Here is a 19,971-nt window from a genome sequence, read left to right on the forward strand (position 1 = left end):
CTGATGCAGACTGCACCGACCCTCTTCTGCCATCATGTGGTCCAGGCGGAATTTGCCTCCCTCTTGACCTTGACTGCGAGACCGACGCAGACTGCACCGACCCTCTGCTACCAAAGTGTGGCCCTCTCGGCATCTGCCTTCCTATCGACCTAGGCTGTGTTACCGATGAAGATTGTGACGATCCTCTCCTCCCAAGATGTGGCCCTCTTGGCATCTGCCTTCCTATTGATCTGCCTGGTGAACCCACGACAACCGCCGACGTTATTGCCGATACCACCACAGCTGACGTGATTGCCGACACTACAACCGCCGACGTTATTGCCGATACCACCACGGCTGACGTTATTGCCGATACCACAACCGCCGACGTTATTGCCGATACCACCACGGCTGACGTTATTGCCGATACCACAACCGCCGACGTTATTGCCGATACCACCACGGCTGACGTTATTGCCGATACCACAACCGCCGACGTTATTGCCGATACTACAACAGCTGATGTTGGTGCCGATACTACAACCGCTGATGCTGCTGATGATACCACAACCGCCGACGCTGGTGCCGATACCACCACCGCTGAGAACTCGGACAGCACTGCTCAAACTGACAGCATCACCGCCACTCAGACTGACGACAACACCGCCACTCAGACCACCGACACGACCTCCGCTACAGCCTCAGAGACAACATCGGCTGGCCAAAACCCCGGCAGGGTTGGCGACTACATTCTACTCGGTTGCTTCAGCTCCACTGCTGGTTTCACCTCCTTCAGCCTTGAGCTGACCAGTGGCGCCATGACCCAAGAACTCTGTGGCGAAAATTGCGCGGCAAAGGGAAGCCCCCTTTTCGGTACTAATAGAGGGTAAGAAAACATTTTTCATTTCGAGTGGAATAAATGGCTGATCTTTCTTAGAACTTGCTACTGTGGTGATGAGCTCGACGACGCTACCACTGATCGTGAGGATGATGACCAATGCGACATTCCCTGCCCTGGAGATGATGAGCAGCGCTGTGGTGGAGATACCTCACCAGCCCGTCTTGGCCGACTTGCTAGACGCCAGAATGTCGCTGCTAATATCCTTCTGATCATCTACATTGATATCAACGCTGACGGTGCTACCATCACTGCTCCCGGCGCTACTGTTACCCTCCCTGGCGATGTAGTTACCCTGTCCGGAGATGTCGTTACCCTGTCTGGAGATGTCATCACTCAATCTGGCTCTGTCATTACTCAGGATGCTGTTACTGTCACTGCACCAGGTGCTACAGTGACTGACGTCGAGACTGTCACAACCACCTTCATCTCCACCGTCACCGATGCTTCCGAGACCTTCGTCACTACCGTCACCGCTACACTCATCTGCAACAGCGGCCGCTGTGATATCCCTCCTGTTCTCCCGGTCCCCACGATTGTTTTCGTCTTCAAGCCTTACCCAGGTGATGACTGCGCCGATGAGCTCGTCTACTTGCCCAGCCCCTGCTCTTGCGCCGGTGGTGTCGAGTACGTTCCTCACTACTGTGATGCCACATCTTGCACTGGCAAGACGGTTTACAAGCCTGAGAAGACTGAGTACAGCGATGATGTCATTTGCTACTATCCTTCTGAGTGTACTCATGATCAGTGTGATACGACTGGTCAGCTCTTCAAGCCATATGACAAGACACAGACTGGCCATGAGGGTGAAGGCTACCCCAAGCCCCATGAGAACTCCAAGGGCCATGAGAGCGAGGGTTACCCCAAGCCCCATGAGAACACCAACGGTGGCAAGCAATCCGAGGGTGGTAACAAGGGTTACGAGAACGGTGGAAAGTCCTCTGGTAGTGGCTCGGAAGGCTCTGGAAGCAAGGGCGTCAGCGGCGGTGAGGCACCCAAGGGCCAGGAGGGTTCTACCGGTGACAACACTGGCTCTGAAAGCGGCTACCCCGCACCTGAGGGTGGTAAGCAAGAATCTGGCAGTGATGCCAAGGGATCCAACAACGGCGGTCAAGCACCTTCTGGCGACCAAGCACCTCCTACCGGTCAAGCACCTGCTGGTGGTAACCAAGGCTCTGAGCAGAAGCCCAGCACTGGAAATGAGCATGAAAGCTCTGCACCCGGAGACGACAAGCCTGTCGTGGTCTCCCTTGCAAGCACCCAGACCATCACCAGCATTGCGCTCATCATGTTCGCTCCTGTCCTTGCTGCCATCATGATTTAAGCGAAGCATTTGTCGGAGGCAATAATTTGGAGCATTAATTGCGGGGGTAATATCCATTTTGGATAAAAGTTTACATTCTTAAAGATCTTGTCTTGTTTTTTTCAAAGCTTAATTATTAATAAAATCGTTTTACGAAATCTCATCTGTCCGCGCAATCTGTACTATTTACATCATGACCTTCATTCCCATCGCTGTGTTGCCTGCCATACCTTTGAGCTCAAAGTGCTGGACCATCTTCGCTGATCCTGATCCACCAGAAACATCAAGTACTGTGACAGCTGCGCTGGTGGTTCCGTTGCCTGGAGAAAGAGCGTAGAGGAAGTTTCCAGCAGCAGCAAGGTCGATCAGGCCTGGGTCACCATTGCAGGTAAGGTCAAGTTCAGAAACAACACTGGCATCCTCGAGACTCATCTCAACAACGCGATTGCGTCCAACATCAGTGACGAACGCGGTCTTGGTCATCTCGGAGATGGCTACCCAGCAAGTCGCCATCTGACCCTCAACTTCTCCAGTGGCAACAGTTGTAGCTTCGCAAGTCTGGCCATCAACCTCGAGGATAGCAGCTCCAAATGAAGCGTCGGTAGCAAAAACCTTGGAAGTACCAGGAATGACCTGCGATCCGAAAAGAACAGCAGTTCCTTCTGGCGAACTTCGCGCTTCCTGCATGCTAACAGCCATACCCTTACCAGCCTGTTCAACATTGAACGAAGCCATGAATCCAGTGTTGTTCACAGCAGGATCGCCCTTGACCATTGTAAACAGCATACTCTCATCATCTGAAAACAGGACTTGGGAAACGGTGTTTGTAGGTCCAGCGGGAGGTGTAGTCTGCTTGAGGTCGAATGGTCGCAGGTCGTCCATGGCGCTAAGACCCTTCCCGGAGAAGCTGCTGCAGGAAACACCGGCTTTGGCGCCTGTCATACCGACGCAGACGATGTTGCTCTTTGCGGAGGCGGCGACGGTGTTGGGGAATTCGCCGGGGACTTTGACGGGCTCGCCGACCATTGTGAGCTTCGTGGGGTCGTCGCGGGAGACGGTGAGCATGCTGAGCGTGTTTGATCCAGCGTTGACAGCAAAGACCATCTAAAAGAAGATATTAGTTAAAGTTTGATGGGGTTGAATATTCACAACTTACGTTTCCAGCGATAGTCAGCGCAGATTGGCTGACCAAGGCGTCAGGTGTAGCAGGGTTACCATCAGCATCGACAGCAATAGATCCAGCACCACCAGTCATCGCAACTTGGCCCTTGGCAAGAGTACCGTCTTTCTTGATTGGGAGGGCAAGAACACCGTTTTGATCATCGTTGGTGAGGACGTAGATAGCCTTGCCGTTGGCTGCTGCCATGTTCATTTCTGGACGGCATGCTGGGTGGCTGCTGACTTGCTGAGTCATGCAAAGTAGAGCAGGGAGGATGAAAGAGACTGGTGTGGAGAACATGTTGGGGGTTGTGAAAAGTATGTTGCGGGAGAGAATGTAAAAGCACACTTGATGATGGCAGACCGGCTGCTTGAATGAAAGACTAAAGTGTGATGAAATGAAATGAAATGAATTGGAATGAAGATTGGAATAAACAGCAAAACATTTACATTTTATACAACCTTTCTTAATATCTAGAATATCACTTCAACCCCAGATCGAAGTAATCCAGATTTCTCTTTTGGGAAAAGTATTCAACGGAAGTCGGCTCAACCCCTGACCCAAACAATGTTCGTTCCTCGGAGTAATCACGCTTTCCTGATTGAGCCGCGGATGCAACGTCGTCTCCAAGGTTGACCCTAGAATAGTGAGTAGGGTCCACTGTGACTTTGGCGATTGATGAAACAGTGTCAGGGATGAGGGATGATGATGAGAAATAACGTTAGGGATAACCATAACTTGGTAAATTGCGAAAATAATTATAGCAAGGTCCGCCCGTGCCTTGAGGGCTTCAATTGGCATGCTGTCTTGATTCAATTAACGTGCGAATCTCTCGCCGGAATATCGCCAGAGTCACCTCGATTGACCTCTCACGAATACGTGATAAACGCAAACAATCTCAATTACTCCCATCCAATACCTTATCGACACTTTAGCCGTCAAAATTCTACCAAAGTCCCACCCCAGAGATAGCATCAAATGAGAAGATCTTGCCAAACAAGGCCAAGACTCAACGGCACAGGCCGAACCGTCTGTCCTCTCGCTAAACAACTACAGTTTCTGGTCTGAAGAGTGCGTGAGAGTAAGCCCCAACCTTTCCCAATCCGGTAATTTTGATCTTTCATCACCCCAGTCCAACCTCGAAACTTAACTGAAACTTGGTTCAATCTAGCGCCGCCCTCCTGTGGTGCCGCACCCGAACAAATAATACCTTGACTAATCTCACCAGCTGAAATCTCGTCTCATCTGATCTTTCATCTTTTATTCCCTTTTTGTTCGTTACCGCCTGCGTGGTATTAGCTTTCGCGATGAGTAAAAACATTTTCCGCATCTTCAACCCTGGCGGTACGTCTCATTTTGCGTCCGTTTGATCCTTGCTAATGTTTTGCAGAGCCCAAGGAAAATCCTGTGGAGAAAAGACGGGCCCAGCTTCGACGTGCACAGCAGTAAGCTTACTGTCGCGTTATGCTCTTGTCTCATATTAACGTGCATAGGACATATCGCAATCGCAAAGACAGATATACAAGGACTTTAGAGGAGGAACTCGCCAAGTCGCGCTCAAAAGAGGCTGAGCTAATGCGCGAGAACCAACAACTACGCAATGCCCTTCAACAATTATCGCAGCAGCAGGGAATCGGCATGGCCATTGACAACACGCCCGATTACGCGCCCTCTGATAGTGCCGCTGTATCAAGAACAGCAGGCTCATCAAATGGCACATCACCATTTTACTTCAGCGACCTGAGTTCCCAGGCTCAAAACACAATCCCGTCTCCGCAGTTAATATCTCCGGAATCATTCAATACCTTTCCGGTATCCGACGGTCATGATCGGGCACCTATTTTGTTTGGACAGGGAGGAGTCGCGTATAATTGCCGTGTAAGCGATGTGGATCAGGTAGTCGCAGGCATGGAGTTTGTCCTAAAGTAAGTTTTCTCCCTCGGATAGCAAGAACCCCTGCTAATATGCTACAGAATCGAAGAGCCCTGTCTTGATCATTTACATGGTGACTTGGACAAACCTTTTGAACCGAGTAATCATGCTTTGAGTGCCTCCTCTCAACTCATGGCAGCCTGTGATTATCCGTCTCCTGCTATTAGCTCGCCTCCGCCTATATCTGCGACGTTCAACAGTCTACCGACGCAGATGCTTGAGAGGTTATTGAGTCTTGCGCCAGATCTGTCGAGTGAAGGTGAGATGACGCCGATTCAAGCGTGGAATACTATTCGATTGCGACCGGATTTTGGAGGACTGGATACGAGGAGTTTGGGTGCGCTAGCAAGGAAATTGAAGAAGGCGGTGAAATGCCATGGGTGAGTTAAATCGACACATTTGAGTATATGGGTGTGAATGCTAACGGACGCTAGATTTGGTGCTGTTGTGAAGGAGGCTGTCTTCGAAGGATTGGTATATGAAACCCTCATCACTGGGAAATTGACATGAGCTGGGATAGTTGGAGTTGGGATGAAAAATTAATTTGGAAAGTGTTGTTAATATTCTGCTGTTTCATAACTCCATAATGACTGTGTTATTACTTCATGTAGTTATACCTGCTGAGTATATAGTCTTGGTGATAATTGTTTGACGAATCCGTGTCCTTCCCGTGCATTCTTGGCTCCAGGGTAGTTCTTTTGCAAATATGTCAAGATTGACGACACGATGCTGAAGGGAAATAAAGAAGTGGAATTGACAATTCTTCAAATTCCAAGTCATGGTCTGTACAGCATTGACCATCTCCGTCATAGGATGTCTATTTGTAAAAGATGACTCTTGAACAAGAGTCACTGCGACATCGGCATTGTATCCTGCATCTACCACGTCAACGACAGGGTATGTTAGATCGGGTGGATACGCTGTCGATATCGTGACGGGTATCATGCAGCCATGCCCGTCAGGTCAGGCACAATCACGTCTCCAATTTCCCCTCTCGTTAGCTGCATAGAGATGAGATGAAACGTGGAAGAAGGGACATGGTTGTTCACTGGCTTCAGCTTCCGTGTAACTTCCGTCGCGTCGTCTCTAACTATTAGGGACAAATAACAAATATCGCAAGTTCCAAAGCACTACTTGATTATTTATAGAATAAATCTAAGATACAGTCTTCTGCAAAGCACAGACTTGGTTGTTCCTCGGCTCAATCGCGCGACTCAATCACCTGCATCTTCCGACGCGACCGAGACAAGCGACTAGACTCAAAAATTGACGCGTACCTGAATTCGACCCCGCGCTGACGCAATGCTCTTCAGGTACCAAAATAGACCCCAGAGAGAAAAAAATGACAGAATCAAGAACCCATCATCTTGGAACCAGATGTTCATGTTTGTCATGTCATCTTTGGGCAACAACTGCGGGGAAGAACAATATTGGGCTGTGCCACGAGGAAAAGGATGAGGTGGCAGGGTGAAGTGTTCACAAAAAAAGCCTAAAGGCGGTGAAGCCTTCGCCACATCATGTGTTGTCTTGGAAGGAGAGAGAAAACAGAAGAGGAACGAAAAGGGACTGACCAGCGTAGCATACTACTATAGTGTAAGACTACTCATGTTATTCTGTCATGACCCGTTTATTTTCCTCACCGCCCTAGTCAGCTTTTCTGTAAACATCCTAATTGGCTCAACATGCTTAGCTAATGGTGATACCGGGTCACTGGATGAATTCTTAGCTTTGAATCTACCGAGATACCTTTAAACCAGCGATCTGCAAACGAACCACTCAAGCTCGCCAAAGCAAAACACACTTGATTCAAGTACCTGTCTAACTAGGTTCGTTTCGCTTCCTGGTCCTTGAGACTATCCCGGCGCACCAGCTAACTCTTCCCAGCACGCCTCAATACAAACACCGGGCTCACCCCGCATCTCATCATCATGGGTAAAGCCTCTCGCAGCGGACAATCTTCGCGACGGTCCAGAGTCACAGAGGCAGCAGCTCGTCTCCTCAACCCCTCAGGCGGAAGCAGTCCTGCGCAGCAGCTCTACGAGATTCCCTTTGACGCTGAGGCATTTTCGCAGGCCAAGGAAGCTCGAGCCAAGCTTCTCGACGCTGACAGCGACGATGATGCCGAGGTTGAGAACAATGTCATCAGCCCTAACATCCCGACCGTTCACGCCCATGTGAAGGGTCTGGACAAGGCTTGCCGTGGCGCTGAGTGGGAAAAGCCTCTTCAACGGTTCCTGACTAGACTTCAGCTCGGCAGGAGCAACGTCAGCGTCATCTATGACTCAGCTCTTAAGAAAGTGGGGATCGAACCTCCTGAGGAGACGGATTCTTGGGTTGAGCAGAGCGAACCTGCCAAATTTGCTGGACACGTTTACAGATTTGTCGGTCGTCAGTGCAGGTCTGCTTCTTCAGATCGACATCTGTACATCCTCTACCACCCCGATGCGGAGTGGCATGCCGAATTCTACGACCTGCTCCAGGACAAGCCTCTTCCCAGCAACTTCCTCGGCTTTTCCGACAACCTCGATGCTCTTGTCGCTTATGTGAGGTTCATCCGAAAGCGTCTCGGACGACGCGCCAGTTCGGCCATGTTCCACATTCTCATCCCCAGCTCTCGACCCATCGCCATCCGAGACGCCATCGATTTCCCCGATATTGGCGACTTGGCTATTCACGGCGAGACTCACAATGGCAACAACTATGTCTGGATGAACTTGCCCAACCAGGAAGACTACCCATCTACTCTTGTTCTCCGCCACGTTGAGAACGCTATTCGTCGAGATAGTCCTTGGAAGACAACAGCGACAGTCAGCACATCTCTCATCGGTCTGACAGCATCACTAGCTGGAGCAGCTTTCAACCTCCGCGTCAAGGGCGCTCCCTTCCCCTCCATCAAGACCTTCGGTGTCGCCGCCGTCGCGACCACCATCGCCAGAAGAGTACGAGGTGCAGAGTATTTCCCCCTCGCCATCCTCGGCGCCGGTACTTTCGCCACCACGATAGCAGCATTCGGCATCAACCGAATCCTGAGCAGCCGAAACCCCCGCGTCATCGGCGGTCTCGACACCCCCAAGGAACCCAAGGAGCAAGAGAAAGAGAAGGAGGAGTCAACCAGCGAGCAAGAGGAAAACGAGCCCGAAGAAGTCATCCCCGAGCCCGAGCCCCCAGCTCCAGTAGAGGAGCCAGCACCCAAGGTCAAGGACGACTCTGACGCTCACTCCCTGCTGAGCCAAACGTCTGGCAGCACCAAGAAGTCGAGCAAGAAGCACCGCCGAAGCGAGCGGGGAGAGCGCAGTGAGCGCAGCGAGCGAAAGCGTAGGGATAAGTAAGACTTATGAGCATGTTTGGCAAGACAGAACAAGCAAAGTACACAAATGATGGGGCTGGAACTTTTTTTGATGTGTATTCACGATTTTCGTTTTAAAGTCTTAGTGCAGTTCTTTTGCTTGCTTTAAAGAAAGAAAAAGAAGGAGAAAAAAGAAGATGCACAAAGTAGAACTATAAATTGAGTACCTCTACAGAAGGAGGCAGTTTTTACCTCATGAACCAGTGCTTGCATGTGTACTATCTAACTAAAATAAGGTGCAGTAAGGACTGTGTAGAAGAATACCCGGCGTCTCCAACCCTCCCAAGCCCGCCGTCTACCAAAGCTCACAAGTAGGCTCCTTCTTAGGACAGTTGAAAGCCTTCTGGAAGTCAACACTATTCTCCAAAGGCAACAGGATTCTCGCTCTGTTTGGAGCGTGCTCATCCTTTAAATCGTTGCTACCGTCTGAACCAAGATTCTCACACCAGTTCTGCCCATACTTGATGAAGAACAACTGATCGTGACTGTAACTAGCAAGTCCAGGGAGATCCAGTGCCTTGCCGTGTTCCTGCTCGTATCGCTTCCAGGCTGAGTAGGCCGCGAGAATGCCACCGGCATCAGCGACATTTTCGTTTAGAGTAACTTCTCCATCAACATTGTTCTCCTCCCCGTCAGGATCAGTAACTGTGAAGTTACTGTATTGCTTAATAAAACACTTGGTAGCATCTTCAAAACCCTTGGAGGATTTCTCATCAAACCAAGCACTTTCGTTACCGGTTTTATCAAATGTGTGGCCAGTACCGTCAAAACCATGGGTGATCTCGTGCCCTACGACACTGCCCATACCGCCATAAGCAAGGTAAGCAGGATAGTTAGGGCTAAAGAGCGGGGTCTGCATAACGCCAGATTGAATGACCATTGCGTTTTCACGGGTAGCGTGGTACGCGTTGGTCAATAGAGTACTAGAAAGGAATTGGCCTTTGTCGAAAGGTTTGTTCAGCGATGACCAATTTCTCCTGATCTGAGACTTTGCAAATAAGAGAGCATTAAGCACATGTGACTTGGTAATGGTCACATCGGAATAGAACTCCTTCAAGGATCTCGGATCAGTTACAAGAGGGGTAGTGGGCAGTCCGATCTTTACACCCATAGCATGTACTTTCTCAATGGCAGCCTGCTTGACCTCATCTGTTGCCCATTCCCTAGTTTGAACGCGGGAGATGAATGCTTCTTCAAGATTCGCGATGATTTCAGACGTGAACTGTTTTGCTTCTGGTGTGATATGCTTATCTGCAAAGAACCGGGCCAGAAGCCAGGTCAAGCCTGTAGGGCCAACATTATCAACACCCTTCGTCCACGGAACACCTTCATCAAGAAGCACAACACATTTAGCCCATCGTGGCTGAATGCTGGCAGGATCGTCCCCCTGTTGTCTTTTTGTCTGGAACAGATTCCAGGCGTTTGTTTGGGGAGAGTCGACTAAGGGTGAAAGGGCAGCGATGGACCTCCAAATGAAGAATGCTTGAAGAACCTCGGGTGGTGTCTTTGAGATGGTCTTTGAGAGGCGCGACCAATAGGGAAGAGCTTGCATCGCTATCATCGACGTGTCGGTGCCTGCGGGGGCCAGCTGTTCGATAACATATTTGTAGTTGAAATGAGGCGCAAGTTTGTTGAGTTCCGGCAAGGACAAGTAGATTGTCTCAGGTGCGGTCGTTGCGTTTGTAACCGGTGCATCGCCGTCCTTAGGAGGTAATTCAGCTTGGAAAACAAAGACCGACTGCATCAAGGAATAGGCCTTTGACTTGGTCAAGTTGGCTGGGTGAGCAACGCGAAGAAGCTCGCTTGCCAAGAGCAACCACTCTGGGATGATATCTTTATCGGTCGGGTTCCCACTAGTCTCAGCGGTGTTCAACGAGAGAATCATCTTGCTGGGATCTTTCGGGTATTGAGACTGATAGAATCTTTGAGTTGTCTCAATGCCAAGACTCTCAAAGAAGGCCAAAGTCTCTCCCATAGACGCAGCATGGTCGTAAGTCATGTTTGCGCCCCGGACGGAGTTAGAGGTAGCAGGAAATTTCTCAGCAACTGTCTTCACAACACCCCGAAGCTGGCTTAAGCCTTCTTCCTCATGGGCTGTCGAGTTCATACAAACTTGATAAGCACCCTGGATCTTGGCAAAGTTCTCTTTGTCAATGGCAGTCTGCTCTTTTGTAAAGTTGACGGTAATCCAACTCTCTGACGGGTATGGTTTCTCGAGAATGTTGCGGACGATTTCGAGAGTGTTGAACCGAATAGCGGAGAGGGCATAGAATTGTGGTACACCTGGTGGGAGAGGGTTGCGTGCCGGCCAGTTGCCACATACCACTGTATCAAAGTTAGTTTATGCTCACTTCAAGGCGAGAAATACTTACATTCATCGAAATTGGTGCATGGGTCAATGGCACTATGGTCTAAAGCCATGCCTCCAAGGATGTTATCTGCGATGTTGATACATGCTGGGGTGGTACAAAGACCATTGGCTCCGCCAGTGTCACCAGTACGGGGAATCAAACCCATCTTAAAAGAGTGTAGGATGAAGCTGATTTGAAGAATTGGTAGATTGAGAGGCAATGAAACTTGAGAGGCAGGCTTGAGGTTCTGGTTGATGAATTTCGCATCGAGGTCTACTTCAACATTTATATCATGTTGCACTTCACACGCTGAGGCTGTGTAAAAGTCCTTCGCTTACAGTGATGACTTCAACAATACAAATCTCACGCGGCAGGGTTATTCCCCGCGACCATGCTGACAGTGCCTAACGGAAAAGCAATAATTAAGACCCGCCCAGTAAGCGTAATACTGCAAAGACAGTAAGGCCTTTAATTTGTATGCCTTGATTGATGGACAGTCAAAAATCTCAAAAGCAAGTAAGCATAATCTAGTGCCCGAGAAATACTTCTATAAGGAGACGATAGCCACGTATGTTTGTCGAATAAAGAGTCTAAAACGGGTAAGGCCAAAAATGAGCGGCGGGCGCGGCATTCTTCTCAACTGGGACTTCCGTCTCCCAGCTCCCTCCCCCGGCCCCCAACAAATTTCTATTTTAGACCCAAACTAGAAATAGTGCAGGTCAGCGGTGATTGCACATTGGAATCATGAACTAATCCAATGCGCCCTACAGTCCACTGCTGGAGCTAGCTCTATGATAATAATGGCAGCGATTGGTGTGTTGGTAAATGAGCCTTGCGACATGTTGCACGGATAGCGCCACTCTGACAGACAGGAAAGTGTTACGCGTTTATGAGGAAGTTAATAACAGGTTTAGGTCCCCGATTTTCCTATCCCCGGCATGTAGTAAAGTCACTTTTGAAGCCGACCGATCTAAAAATAGCCCCCAATGACTTTGCTGTAATCTACACTACATCGCACAGGGAACAAATTTCCACCGGTGCAGATAAAGTAAAAACAGAAAATAATAGAGTCAAACACAGCTGAAGTTCATGATTAAGTTTTAGTATTGCTATCCTTTTTCTATTTTAAATACATTAACCTATATGAATCCTGAACTGAGAATCCTGTAACAACCCGCTGACAGGCACTACAAATGCTTCGTCTGTGACAAGCTTTTCTTTGAGGTAACACACAGACCGACATATGGTCTTGCAGTGTATGAAAGACCTAATCTAATGTCCAATCATTCCGCCTTCTTTGTAGCCTTGCTTCGGAGCTTCATCATTAAAAACATGAGAGCATAGGAGCTAAGACAGAACAGAGCTGTGATTCCAACCTGTACAATCGACATATTAGTACGTGGAACAAAGGGCGATATCGGGACAAGGTACTTACATCTCTCCAGCCATAGTACTTCTGGCCAATGTTGAACGTTTTGACATACTCAGCTCCAGTTGCATAGGCGCAATAATAACATTGACTGCTCGACTCGGGATCCGTAACGTAACCACCGTTACTAGCGATGAATTCCTTCATGTAACTACCGCATGTTGTAGACTTGCCAGTTGGCAGTGGGATATCAGCCAGCTCGGCTGTCTTGCACTCGACTTGGATATCCCAAGCAACAGGTTCAAGAAGACCACCGATCAGATAGGTGAATGGATCGAGGTAGTAGATCCAGTATCGCCAGAATGCTTGGATCTGCGAGTATGGAACGACAACACCACAGAAGTTGATGAGTCCGGCGCCGATGAAGATAGGGTTTGCTAGTGCTGCGAAGTAATCGTTGGGAGAGTAGGCCGCGATGGCCTGACCGATTGATGTATATAGGAATTCATAGACTGGATAATGTTAGCATTGAAGAGACTGGAAGGGAATTGACTTACGGATCATTTGGAGATAGACTTGACCAGAAAAACTAGCCTTAACAGGGAACCCGGCTGTAAAGTACCAACAGACGAAATACATAGTACCACAAACAATCAAGACAGGAATCTCAGAGATCAGCTGACCGGTAATAAAGGCAAACCAATGGTAAGACTTGCTCTTCTTCTCACGCGTCTCAAAGATATCTCGGTTTCGAACGAACAGCGGCTGAAGCTGGTTGATTGCGCCGGGCGCCACAAAGACAAAGAGGAAGACAGCCATGAGTCGTAGCTGCATATCGAAAGAACCGTTACCAATCATCCAGAAGGTGAAGCCACTGAAGAGAGCATTGACAATGTGTAGGATGATCTTGTTCCAGATATAATCGGGGTTGCGCCAAAGTGCAACCAAGGCTCGCTTTGTGACGATTCGGGATTGGTAGGAAACAGGTGTTGCGAAGTCATGGGCGTCTTCTTCAGTTGAATCAGATGCGTCCTTCTCCGAGACACGGTGCTCTAGCTCGTTCAGCTCTTGAAGCGCTAGTTCCCTCTCCTTGGAGTTGTTCCAGATCTCAGGCCATTCAATGTCCGTACCAAAGCGTCCTTGAACGACATCAACGATATACTCAGCAGGGTTCACATCGAGAGGCACAGGCGCTCCGTTGTTGGCGAAGTAGTCAAGAACGATAGCGGAGCTCTCGCCGGTAGGACCAAAGTAAGTCGTTCGTCCACCCTTGGCAAGAAGGAGGAGTACATCGAAAGCTTCGAAGAGAGCAGCAGAAGGTTGGTGAATGGTACAGATGATGGTTTGGCCAGCCATGGCAAGCTTGCGCATGAATCGGCAGATCTCGTAGGCGGACTGTCCGTCAAGTCCAGACGTAGGCTCATCAAGGAATAATAGGGAAGGCTTGGCGACTAGCTCGGTGGCTATAGTCAATCTCTTCCGCTGCTCAATAGACAGACCCTGTCCTGGGACACCGACGATAGCATGCTTCAGAGGTGTAAGCTCCAGAAGTTCCAGGACCTCATGTACATAAACTACCTTGTCGGCATCAGGGACACTGTAAGGCTGGCGAAGACGAGCTGAGAAGAGTAGCGATTCGTAAACAGTGGCAGTCGGCTCATGAACATCGTTCTGCTCACAATAACCAGTTGTTCGCTGGAATGTGATACCCTGTGGCTTGCCGTTCACCATGATGCTTCCCTCAATGCGACCACTGTCCTTGCGTTGAGCCAGCACATCCATCAGAGTTGTTTTTCCAGCACCCGAAGAGCCCATCAAAGCGACGAGCTGTCCTGGCTTGACGAATCCCGAGACTCGCTGTAGCAACTGTTTCTCCTGCCCTTCATGATGAACAAAATAGCTGATGTTGTCAAACGTGAAGACGGTCTCGCGTGAACGATCCTGGGTTCCGGTCTCATGGTTTGGCATATGCTGATTGACAGATTTCTCAGGATCTTCCTTCAGAGCCAGTTCCTTAGACTGTGCTCGACGATCATAGAGGATCTTTGAACCGCCATCTGAAGCAAGATTGACCTCGAAGCCGATAGCAGTCATGAAAGCAAAGAAGACCCAAAATACGATGATGATACCGACATTCCTCCAAACTTCTGAACGTTGGATGCCGTACTGAAGTCTGATGTAGTCTGCGCCATCAATCATGGTTCCGTCAGAGCCTATCACAGTGCAGCTCTGGTAGCGACTGTCGTTGTACGATGGACCGTATGGTACCAACTGGGGTTCAACGCAGGTCATCTGGAGGTCTGCCATCTCACTGGCCATAACTCCGTTGAATGCATATCGGGCTGGGTTGATGTATACTATCCATCGGAACCACGGGTGCATGTTCGTTTCAGGAATAAGATAACCTGCAAAGTATTAGTCATGGTGGAGCGAGGACAAGAAAACAGATTGAGACTTACCAGTGTATACCATCATCGCCATAGTGACCCAGCTAGTAATCTGCGCCGCAAACCCAAAGTGTCGACACCAAGCACCAAGTGTCCGATAAAGACTGGTGAAGCAGAGAACCGCCACAAAGTAAACGAACCAATTAGTAAAGAACTTGCCAGCATCGTGCTGAAGTCCGACCATGGAATAGTAGACAATGTTGAAGACGCTGAACATGACGAACACGTAAGGGATATCCGTTATAACACAGGCCAAAGCGTAGGCGCTCGGCCTATTAAAAGACAGACGCTTGTGTCGTGTCAAGATCGGCCTTCCCATGAAGGAAGCTGCTGTTTCGGCCATCTTGTTCATACACCAGAGTGATACAGGAAAGAACAGGGCGCCGGGCTTGCGGAAGATCGAAGTACTGTCCTCGGGGAGGTTGTACATGAGACTTCCGGTCACAGTGGCCATGATCAAGGCTGAGATGAGCTGGAGGACGTTGGAGAAGCGGTCACCCCAGAGTATCTGGAATTGCCTGTTACATGGTGTTAGTGAAGTTCAAGTACTGCATTGATGTACTGGGTCGACTTACCTTATTGTGCATGCCCAGGTTTGATCAAGGAAGGAAACGACGTATGGGCTGGATGCACGCGACAAACCTTTAACCATTCGAGACTTCTCAGCAAAGGTAGCATCTTGGAGCTCAGTAATTTCAGCTTCAAGCGAGTCAACGCTTCGAGATTTCAAAGACTCCTTCATACGCTTGAACACGGCGCTATCCTTGTACCGTTGCTCGAACTCTACGGCTGTTTGAGGAACGCAAGCTTCGAAACCAGGAATGATCTCTCGCTCCGTATAAACCGTAACAGATGTGAGAAAGTCGGCGATGTTAGCACCGGGAGGATACCTGAAACCCATGTCTTGGAAATACTTTTTCGCTTCGGCTGCTGGGCCGTAGTAAATCTCACGACCCTCAGCGAGCACGAGGACCTTGTCGAACTGATCGAAGATACCATTACCAGCCTGATACAGCGTGGCAACGATGGTCTTCTGTTGCTCATCCGCTAACCTTCGGAGCACTCTAGCGAAGTCTAGAGCGTTCGATGCGTCAAGACCTCTGGTGCTGTTGTCCCAACATTGTACCGGGGCTTGGGTAGCCATGACTTCAGCCACCGAGACGCGTTTTCGTTCGCCGCCCGATACGCCTCGGATGTACTCGTTGCCAACGATGGTATCCTTCGTGTGGGGGATGCCGAGAGATTGGAGGATACCATTCGAGGTTTGGTCGACGTATTGCTTCGAGGTTATGTCGTTGGGTCTGGTCGCGGGAGTCTTGGCTGAGGTTGCAAAGCCGATCGTTTCGGATACCTTCAGGGTTGGGAAGTGCATGTCATCTACTGTCTGTAAGCGCCATCTGCGATGGATAGCATAGTAATTCGTACCTTCTGTGTTCATGACCATATGTTGACGGAAGCCCTTTGCTTTTTCGTGCCCAACATTTCCATACCGTACCTGGCCTTCTACTTGGTAGGCTCCGCTACGGTCGTTGGATAGAAGCTTCAAAAGAGACGTGCAACCCGACCCCGGCCTTCCAAGAACAAGGAGCTTAAAGCCGCCTTGTTAGCAAACGCGCGTCTTGGAGCAAGCAATAAGACTTACCATTTCACCAGGGTTGACCTGGCCGGTTACCTCGTGAAGTATGTACTGGTATACGGTTAGCTCTGCCTGTAAGATACAGACTGGACTATTCACTCTTTCTGGGCCATTCTGTCTGGTAAGATCCTCAAAGTGTGCATTATATTGTGAAATAGGTGCCTAAACGCCTAGCTGCCAACCGAATTTTCCCCTTCCAACGCCAGCCAAAAAACACAAGATGACTCCTTCATAGCTTCTAAGGCCAGCAGTCCCTTATTCCTCCTCCAGGATAATCTAGAAATTCAGCACTTCCAATAGCCCATAAGGGTTATTCCTTCCAAAGGGTTCCTTAGACCCCTGCTTAGCAGTAACTATATACTTCCTTGCTAGGTCTAGGTTATAGGCTTATAGGTTACTGCTGTATGCAACTATATAGGTAAAATAGAAGATCTTTGCGTAGACCTTTAAGTTAGGGTTATTATTTAACTTGCATAGGGTATTAAAAGAGGGATAATTTCTTAGGTACCTCTTCTTATTATAGTTAAGGCTGTTAAGGGGTATAGATATTCCTTAGATAAGGTTAATTGTATTGCTGTTGTAACTGGGGCTGCCTATCTTAGCTATAAGCTAAGGATTAAGAGGTATTGTGAAGTGCGCTGTTATCTATGTTAGGTCTCTGCTTTTAACTATCCCTAGGGACTTACTGACCTTATTGACGAGGTATAGCTGTGGTGTGTTGTAGCTTGTGGATGTGGGTGGAAGGAAGAGGGAAAAAAGCCAGATAGAAGTAAGGAAAGAAGGGCATTTATGCTGTGCCTAAACCTTATGTTTAGGTAAGGTAAAAAAAAAAAAAGGTTATGTGTAGGCAAAGGAGTCATGATGCCCTTTGAAAAGTGTAAATATTACTGAAAACCTTAAGCTTATCTGATCGTAGTAAGATCCTAAGAGGATATTAACATATAAGGAGTGCAGGGTAAAGAATTAGATATCGGCTAAAGTGCAAATTGGTCTCTTTGCGATTCAAAACATTATAGCTTTAAAAACTTCCTAGCCATAAGAAATAAACATTTCAGTCCCTTCAAGCGCCTACTAACAATGAAAGATCATATGAGTGTGACAGAACAGCCAGGTAGGGTAGTGGTAGTGGTCCACTTTACTCCGTATATCGACTAATGATCGCTGATGGGCATGAAACATTTATGCAGCTGAAACAGGCTGATGGTGGCCCTTGTCGAGAAATCGCACCAACCACAGTCCCAACACTACTCGAATGGAAAAACCGATTCCTCTATCATTATTCGTTCGCTAGCCGGTGAGGGGCTAATTAAGCAAAACGAGTATATGCAATTCAGGTATTGGAGGACCTTTTAGTCCCGTATGCAACCCTTAGCAGTAGTAGACAAAGCACAAGCCGGGTTCCCCTATAATGGCACAGTGGCTCTTTTTGCAATTGGTATATAAACCTTGGCTACTCTTGGAACTTAAAAATCAGGTAGAGACTGATCTTATTATTGTCAATCTAAGATGAAGTTTACCACATTACTGGCTTTCGCAGTTATTCCTGCTACACAAGCTGCTCAGCTTGCGTTTCCTGGGGCTGAAGGCTTTGGCAGGAATGCTGTTGGTGGCCGTGAAGGTAAGGTTTACAAGGTAACAAATCTCAAGTAAGTTGATATAAATCTTGAAACCTAAACATCAAATAACCTGACCTAAAAATAGTGACCAGGGTGAGGGATCCCTTCGAGACGCGGTATCACAGCCTAATCGGATTGTTGTGTTCGATGTCGGTGGTATTATAAAGATTTCTGAGCGTATTGTTGTATCCAAGAATATCTACATCGCTGGACAATCTGCTCCTGGTGGCGTAAGTCCATATGGTAATTACAGATACATACTTTAACTTACTTGTCTTAGGGTATTGTTGTCTATGGAAATGGCTGGTCCCTGTCTAATGCTAATGATTCAATCGTGCGATACATTACCATCAGGATGGGGAGAGGAGGAACTTCAGGCAAAGATGCCATAGGTATTGCGGATGGCAAGAACATCATTCTTGACCATGTGAGCGTCTCGTGGGGTCGTGACGAGACTTTCTCCATCAATGGTGATGTTTCAAACGTCACTATCCAAGATAGTATTATTGCTCAGGGCCTTGTCTCACATTCTTGTGGTGGCTTGATGCAGACTGATGGTGGAGTCAGCTTATTCCGCAACTTGTACATCGACAACAAGACTCGAAACCCCAAAGTCAAGGGCATCAACGACTTCCAAAACAATGTATGCATTACCAATCACCAAGTTATTGTTCCATTACTGACCAGCTTATGGGTTATTTACAATTGGGGAGGCGGAGGAGGTTATATCGCTGGTGGTAGCGAGGCCGACAGTTATGTTAACATTATTAACAACTACTTTATCTCTGGTCCCGAAACCAGTGTTACTGCCTTTACACGGGGAAATAAGTACTTCCACGCTTGTGCGTATAACCGTATCCTATATGATGATAGAAAGCTAATAAAAACATGACAGATGTGAAGGATAATTTTTATGATTCTAACCGCAACGGAGACCTTGATGGTGCTGCTCTATGCCAGAAAACAACTTGCTACTCTGACATGGACCTCGTCACGACCCCATATGAGTACCCTCCCCCTGCTAAAACCCTTACGGCCGAGCAGGCAGTCGATGCTGTCCTCACTGGTGTGGGCAACTCGCTACATAGAGACCGTGTCGACACCTCCCTTATCAATGAGGTCAAGTCGTATGGTAAGACCGGAAAGTTAATCTCTAACGAGAACGATATCGGTGGTGTTGGAGAGATTGCTAGTGGTAACGCTCTCAAAGACTCGGATGGTGACGGCATTCCCGATGAGTGGGAGACTGCGAACGGCCTCAACCCCAAGGATGCTTCAGATGGCATGAAGATAGCGTTAAACGGCTACGCAAACATTGAGAACTACGTCAATTCTCTCGTGCAATAGGTTTCGGTTTTAGTATTATCCTTGTATCTTCATGTCTTTCTTTATAACTATTTTTACTAGTGTAGCAATGTATTCACTTGGGGCTTCTTTTGTAGTTATGTTTAAAAGCATCAAAGTGTAGGACCTAAGAACCCTGACTCCTCCTGCAATTAGTTAACCCATACCTTCTTATCCCTACTGAGTTATAGATCAAGGCAGTCGCAACATATACATAACGATAACACATAGATCCTAGCATCTGTTTTGCTGATATGTCATGGATGTCTCCAGCTGAAGGGTTAAGGTCATTGATTCAAGACCATTGAGGTGCCATCTAAGTGGATGCCTATGAAATGGGGGTGAAAGGATAGTTTATAGGTTCTGTCAGGGTGATGTTAAGCGTTAATTTAAAGCAGTGACAAATCCAGAGGCTGACTTTGTGTAACTGATCGAGATCACGTGCAGACCACCATTCGATAGAATAACTCAATCATAATTAAACTCTAAATTCAAAGGGAGATAAAACAAGCTTCTGCCGAGCTATACGCACAGTAACTGCTTCTTCCTGGTGTAACTTACCACTGAGCACCTTGAAACACGTTCAAATAC

At 48.2% G+C, this 19,971-nt stretch overlaps 7 protein-coding genes across 7 annotated transcripts; 4 read left to right on the forward strand and 3 right to left on the reverse strand.

The window, feature by feature from the left end:
* Positions 1–359: 359 nt before the first annotated feature.
* B0J16DRAFT_331421 (uncharacterized protein) lies at positions 360–2,276 on the forward strand. Its single transcript, XM_046126583.1, has 2 exons — positions 360–865; positions 917–2,276. The coding sequence occupies exons 1-2, from the start codon at positions 798–800 to the stop codon at positions 2,199–2,201; spliced, it is 1,353 nt and encodes a 450-aa protein (XP_045990596.1). The 5' UTR covers positions 360–797; the 3' UTR covers positions 2,202–2,276.
* Positions 2,277–2,283: 7 nt separating this feature from the next.
* On the reverse strand, positions 2,284–3,833 carry B0J16DRAFT_47700 (uncharacterized protein). Its single transcript, XM_046133912.1, has 2 exons — positions 3,337–3,833; positions 2,284–3,284 (listed from the first exon to the last, which is right to left on the reverse strand). The coding sequence occupies exons 1-2, from the start codon at positions 3,637–3,639 to the stop codon at positions 2,367–2,369; spliced, it is 1,221 nt and encodes a 406-aa protein (XP_045990597.1). The 5' UTR covers positions 3,640–3,833; the 3' UTR covers positions 2,284–2,366.
* A 1,144-nt stretch (positions 3,834–4,977) lies between these two features.
* B0J16DRAFT_353291 (uncharacterized protein) lies at positions 4,978–5,655 on the forward strand (the record flags this gene model as incomplete). Its single annotated transcript, XM_046129300.1, has 2 exons — positions 4,978–5,264; positions 5,313–5,655. 2 exons carry the CDS (start codon positions 4,978–4,980, stop codon positions 5,653–5,655), a joined length of 630 nt encoding a protein of 209 aa, XP_045990598.1.
* A 1,419-nt stretch (positions 5,656–7,074) lies between these two features.
* Positions 7,075–8,813, forward strand: B0J16DRAFT_331427 (uncharacterized protein). The gene has a single exon (XM_046126584.1). The coding sequence runs from the start codon at positions 7,200–7,202 to the stop codon at positions 8,598–8,600; it is 1,401 nt and encodes a 466-aa protein (XP_045990599.1). The 5' UTR covers positions 7,075–7,199; the 3' UTR covers positions 8,601–8,813.
* A 22-nt stretch (positions 8,814–8,835) lies between these two features.
* B0J16DRAFT_392874 (uncharacterized protein) lies at positions 8,836–11,199 on the reverse strand (the record flags this gene model as incomplete). Its single annotated transcript, XM_046132032.1, has 3 exons — positions 10,990–11,199; positions 8,927–10,942; positions 8,836–8,843 (listed from the first exon to the last, which is right to left on the reverse strand). Exons 1-3 carry the CDS (start codon positions 11,132–11,134, stop codon positions 8,836–8,838), a joined length of 2,169 nt encoding a protein of 722 aa, XP_045990600.1. The 5' UTR covers positions 11,135–11,199.
* Positions 11,200–12,251: 1,052 nt separating this feature from the next.
* Positions 12,252–15,928, reverse strand: B0J16DRAFT_353294 (multidrug resistance protein CDR1; the record flags this gene model as incomplete). The annotated part of the gene is made up of 5 exons (XM_046129301.1): positions 12,252–12,344; positions 12,404–12,849; positions 12,895–14,742; positions 14,797–15,302; positions 15,360–15,928. The coding sequence occupies 5 exons, from the start codon at positions 15,926–15,928 to the stop codon at positions 12,252–12,254; spliced, it is 3,462 nt and encodes a 1,153-aa protein (XP_045990601.1).
* Positions 15,929–17,926: 1,998 nt separating this feature from the next.
* On the forward strand, positions 17,927–19,383 carry B0J16DRAFT_298728 (pectin lyase fold/virulence factor; the record flags this gene model as incomplete). The annotated part of the gene is made up of 4 exons (XM_046124504.1): positions 17,927–18,022; positions 18,129–18,266; positions 18,317–18,878; positions 18,932–19,383. 4 exons carry the CDS (start codon positions 17,927–17,929, stop codon positions 19,381–19,383), a joined length of 1,248 nt encoding a protein of 415 aa, XP_045990602.1.
* Between the last annotated feature and the right edge of the window lie 588 nt (positions 19,384–19,971).

Source organism: Fusarium flagelliforme (genome assembly GCF_020744385.1).
Source record: "Fusarium flagelliforme strain FIESC 12 MPI-CAGE-AA-0113 chromosome Unknown B0J16scaffold_1, whole genome shotgun sequence".
NCBI classification, from domain to species: domain Eukaryota; kingdom Fungi; phylum Ascomycota; class Sordariomycetes; order Hypocreales; family Nectriaceae; genus Fusarium; species Fusarium flagelliforme.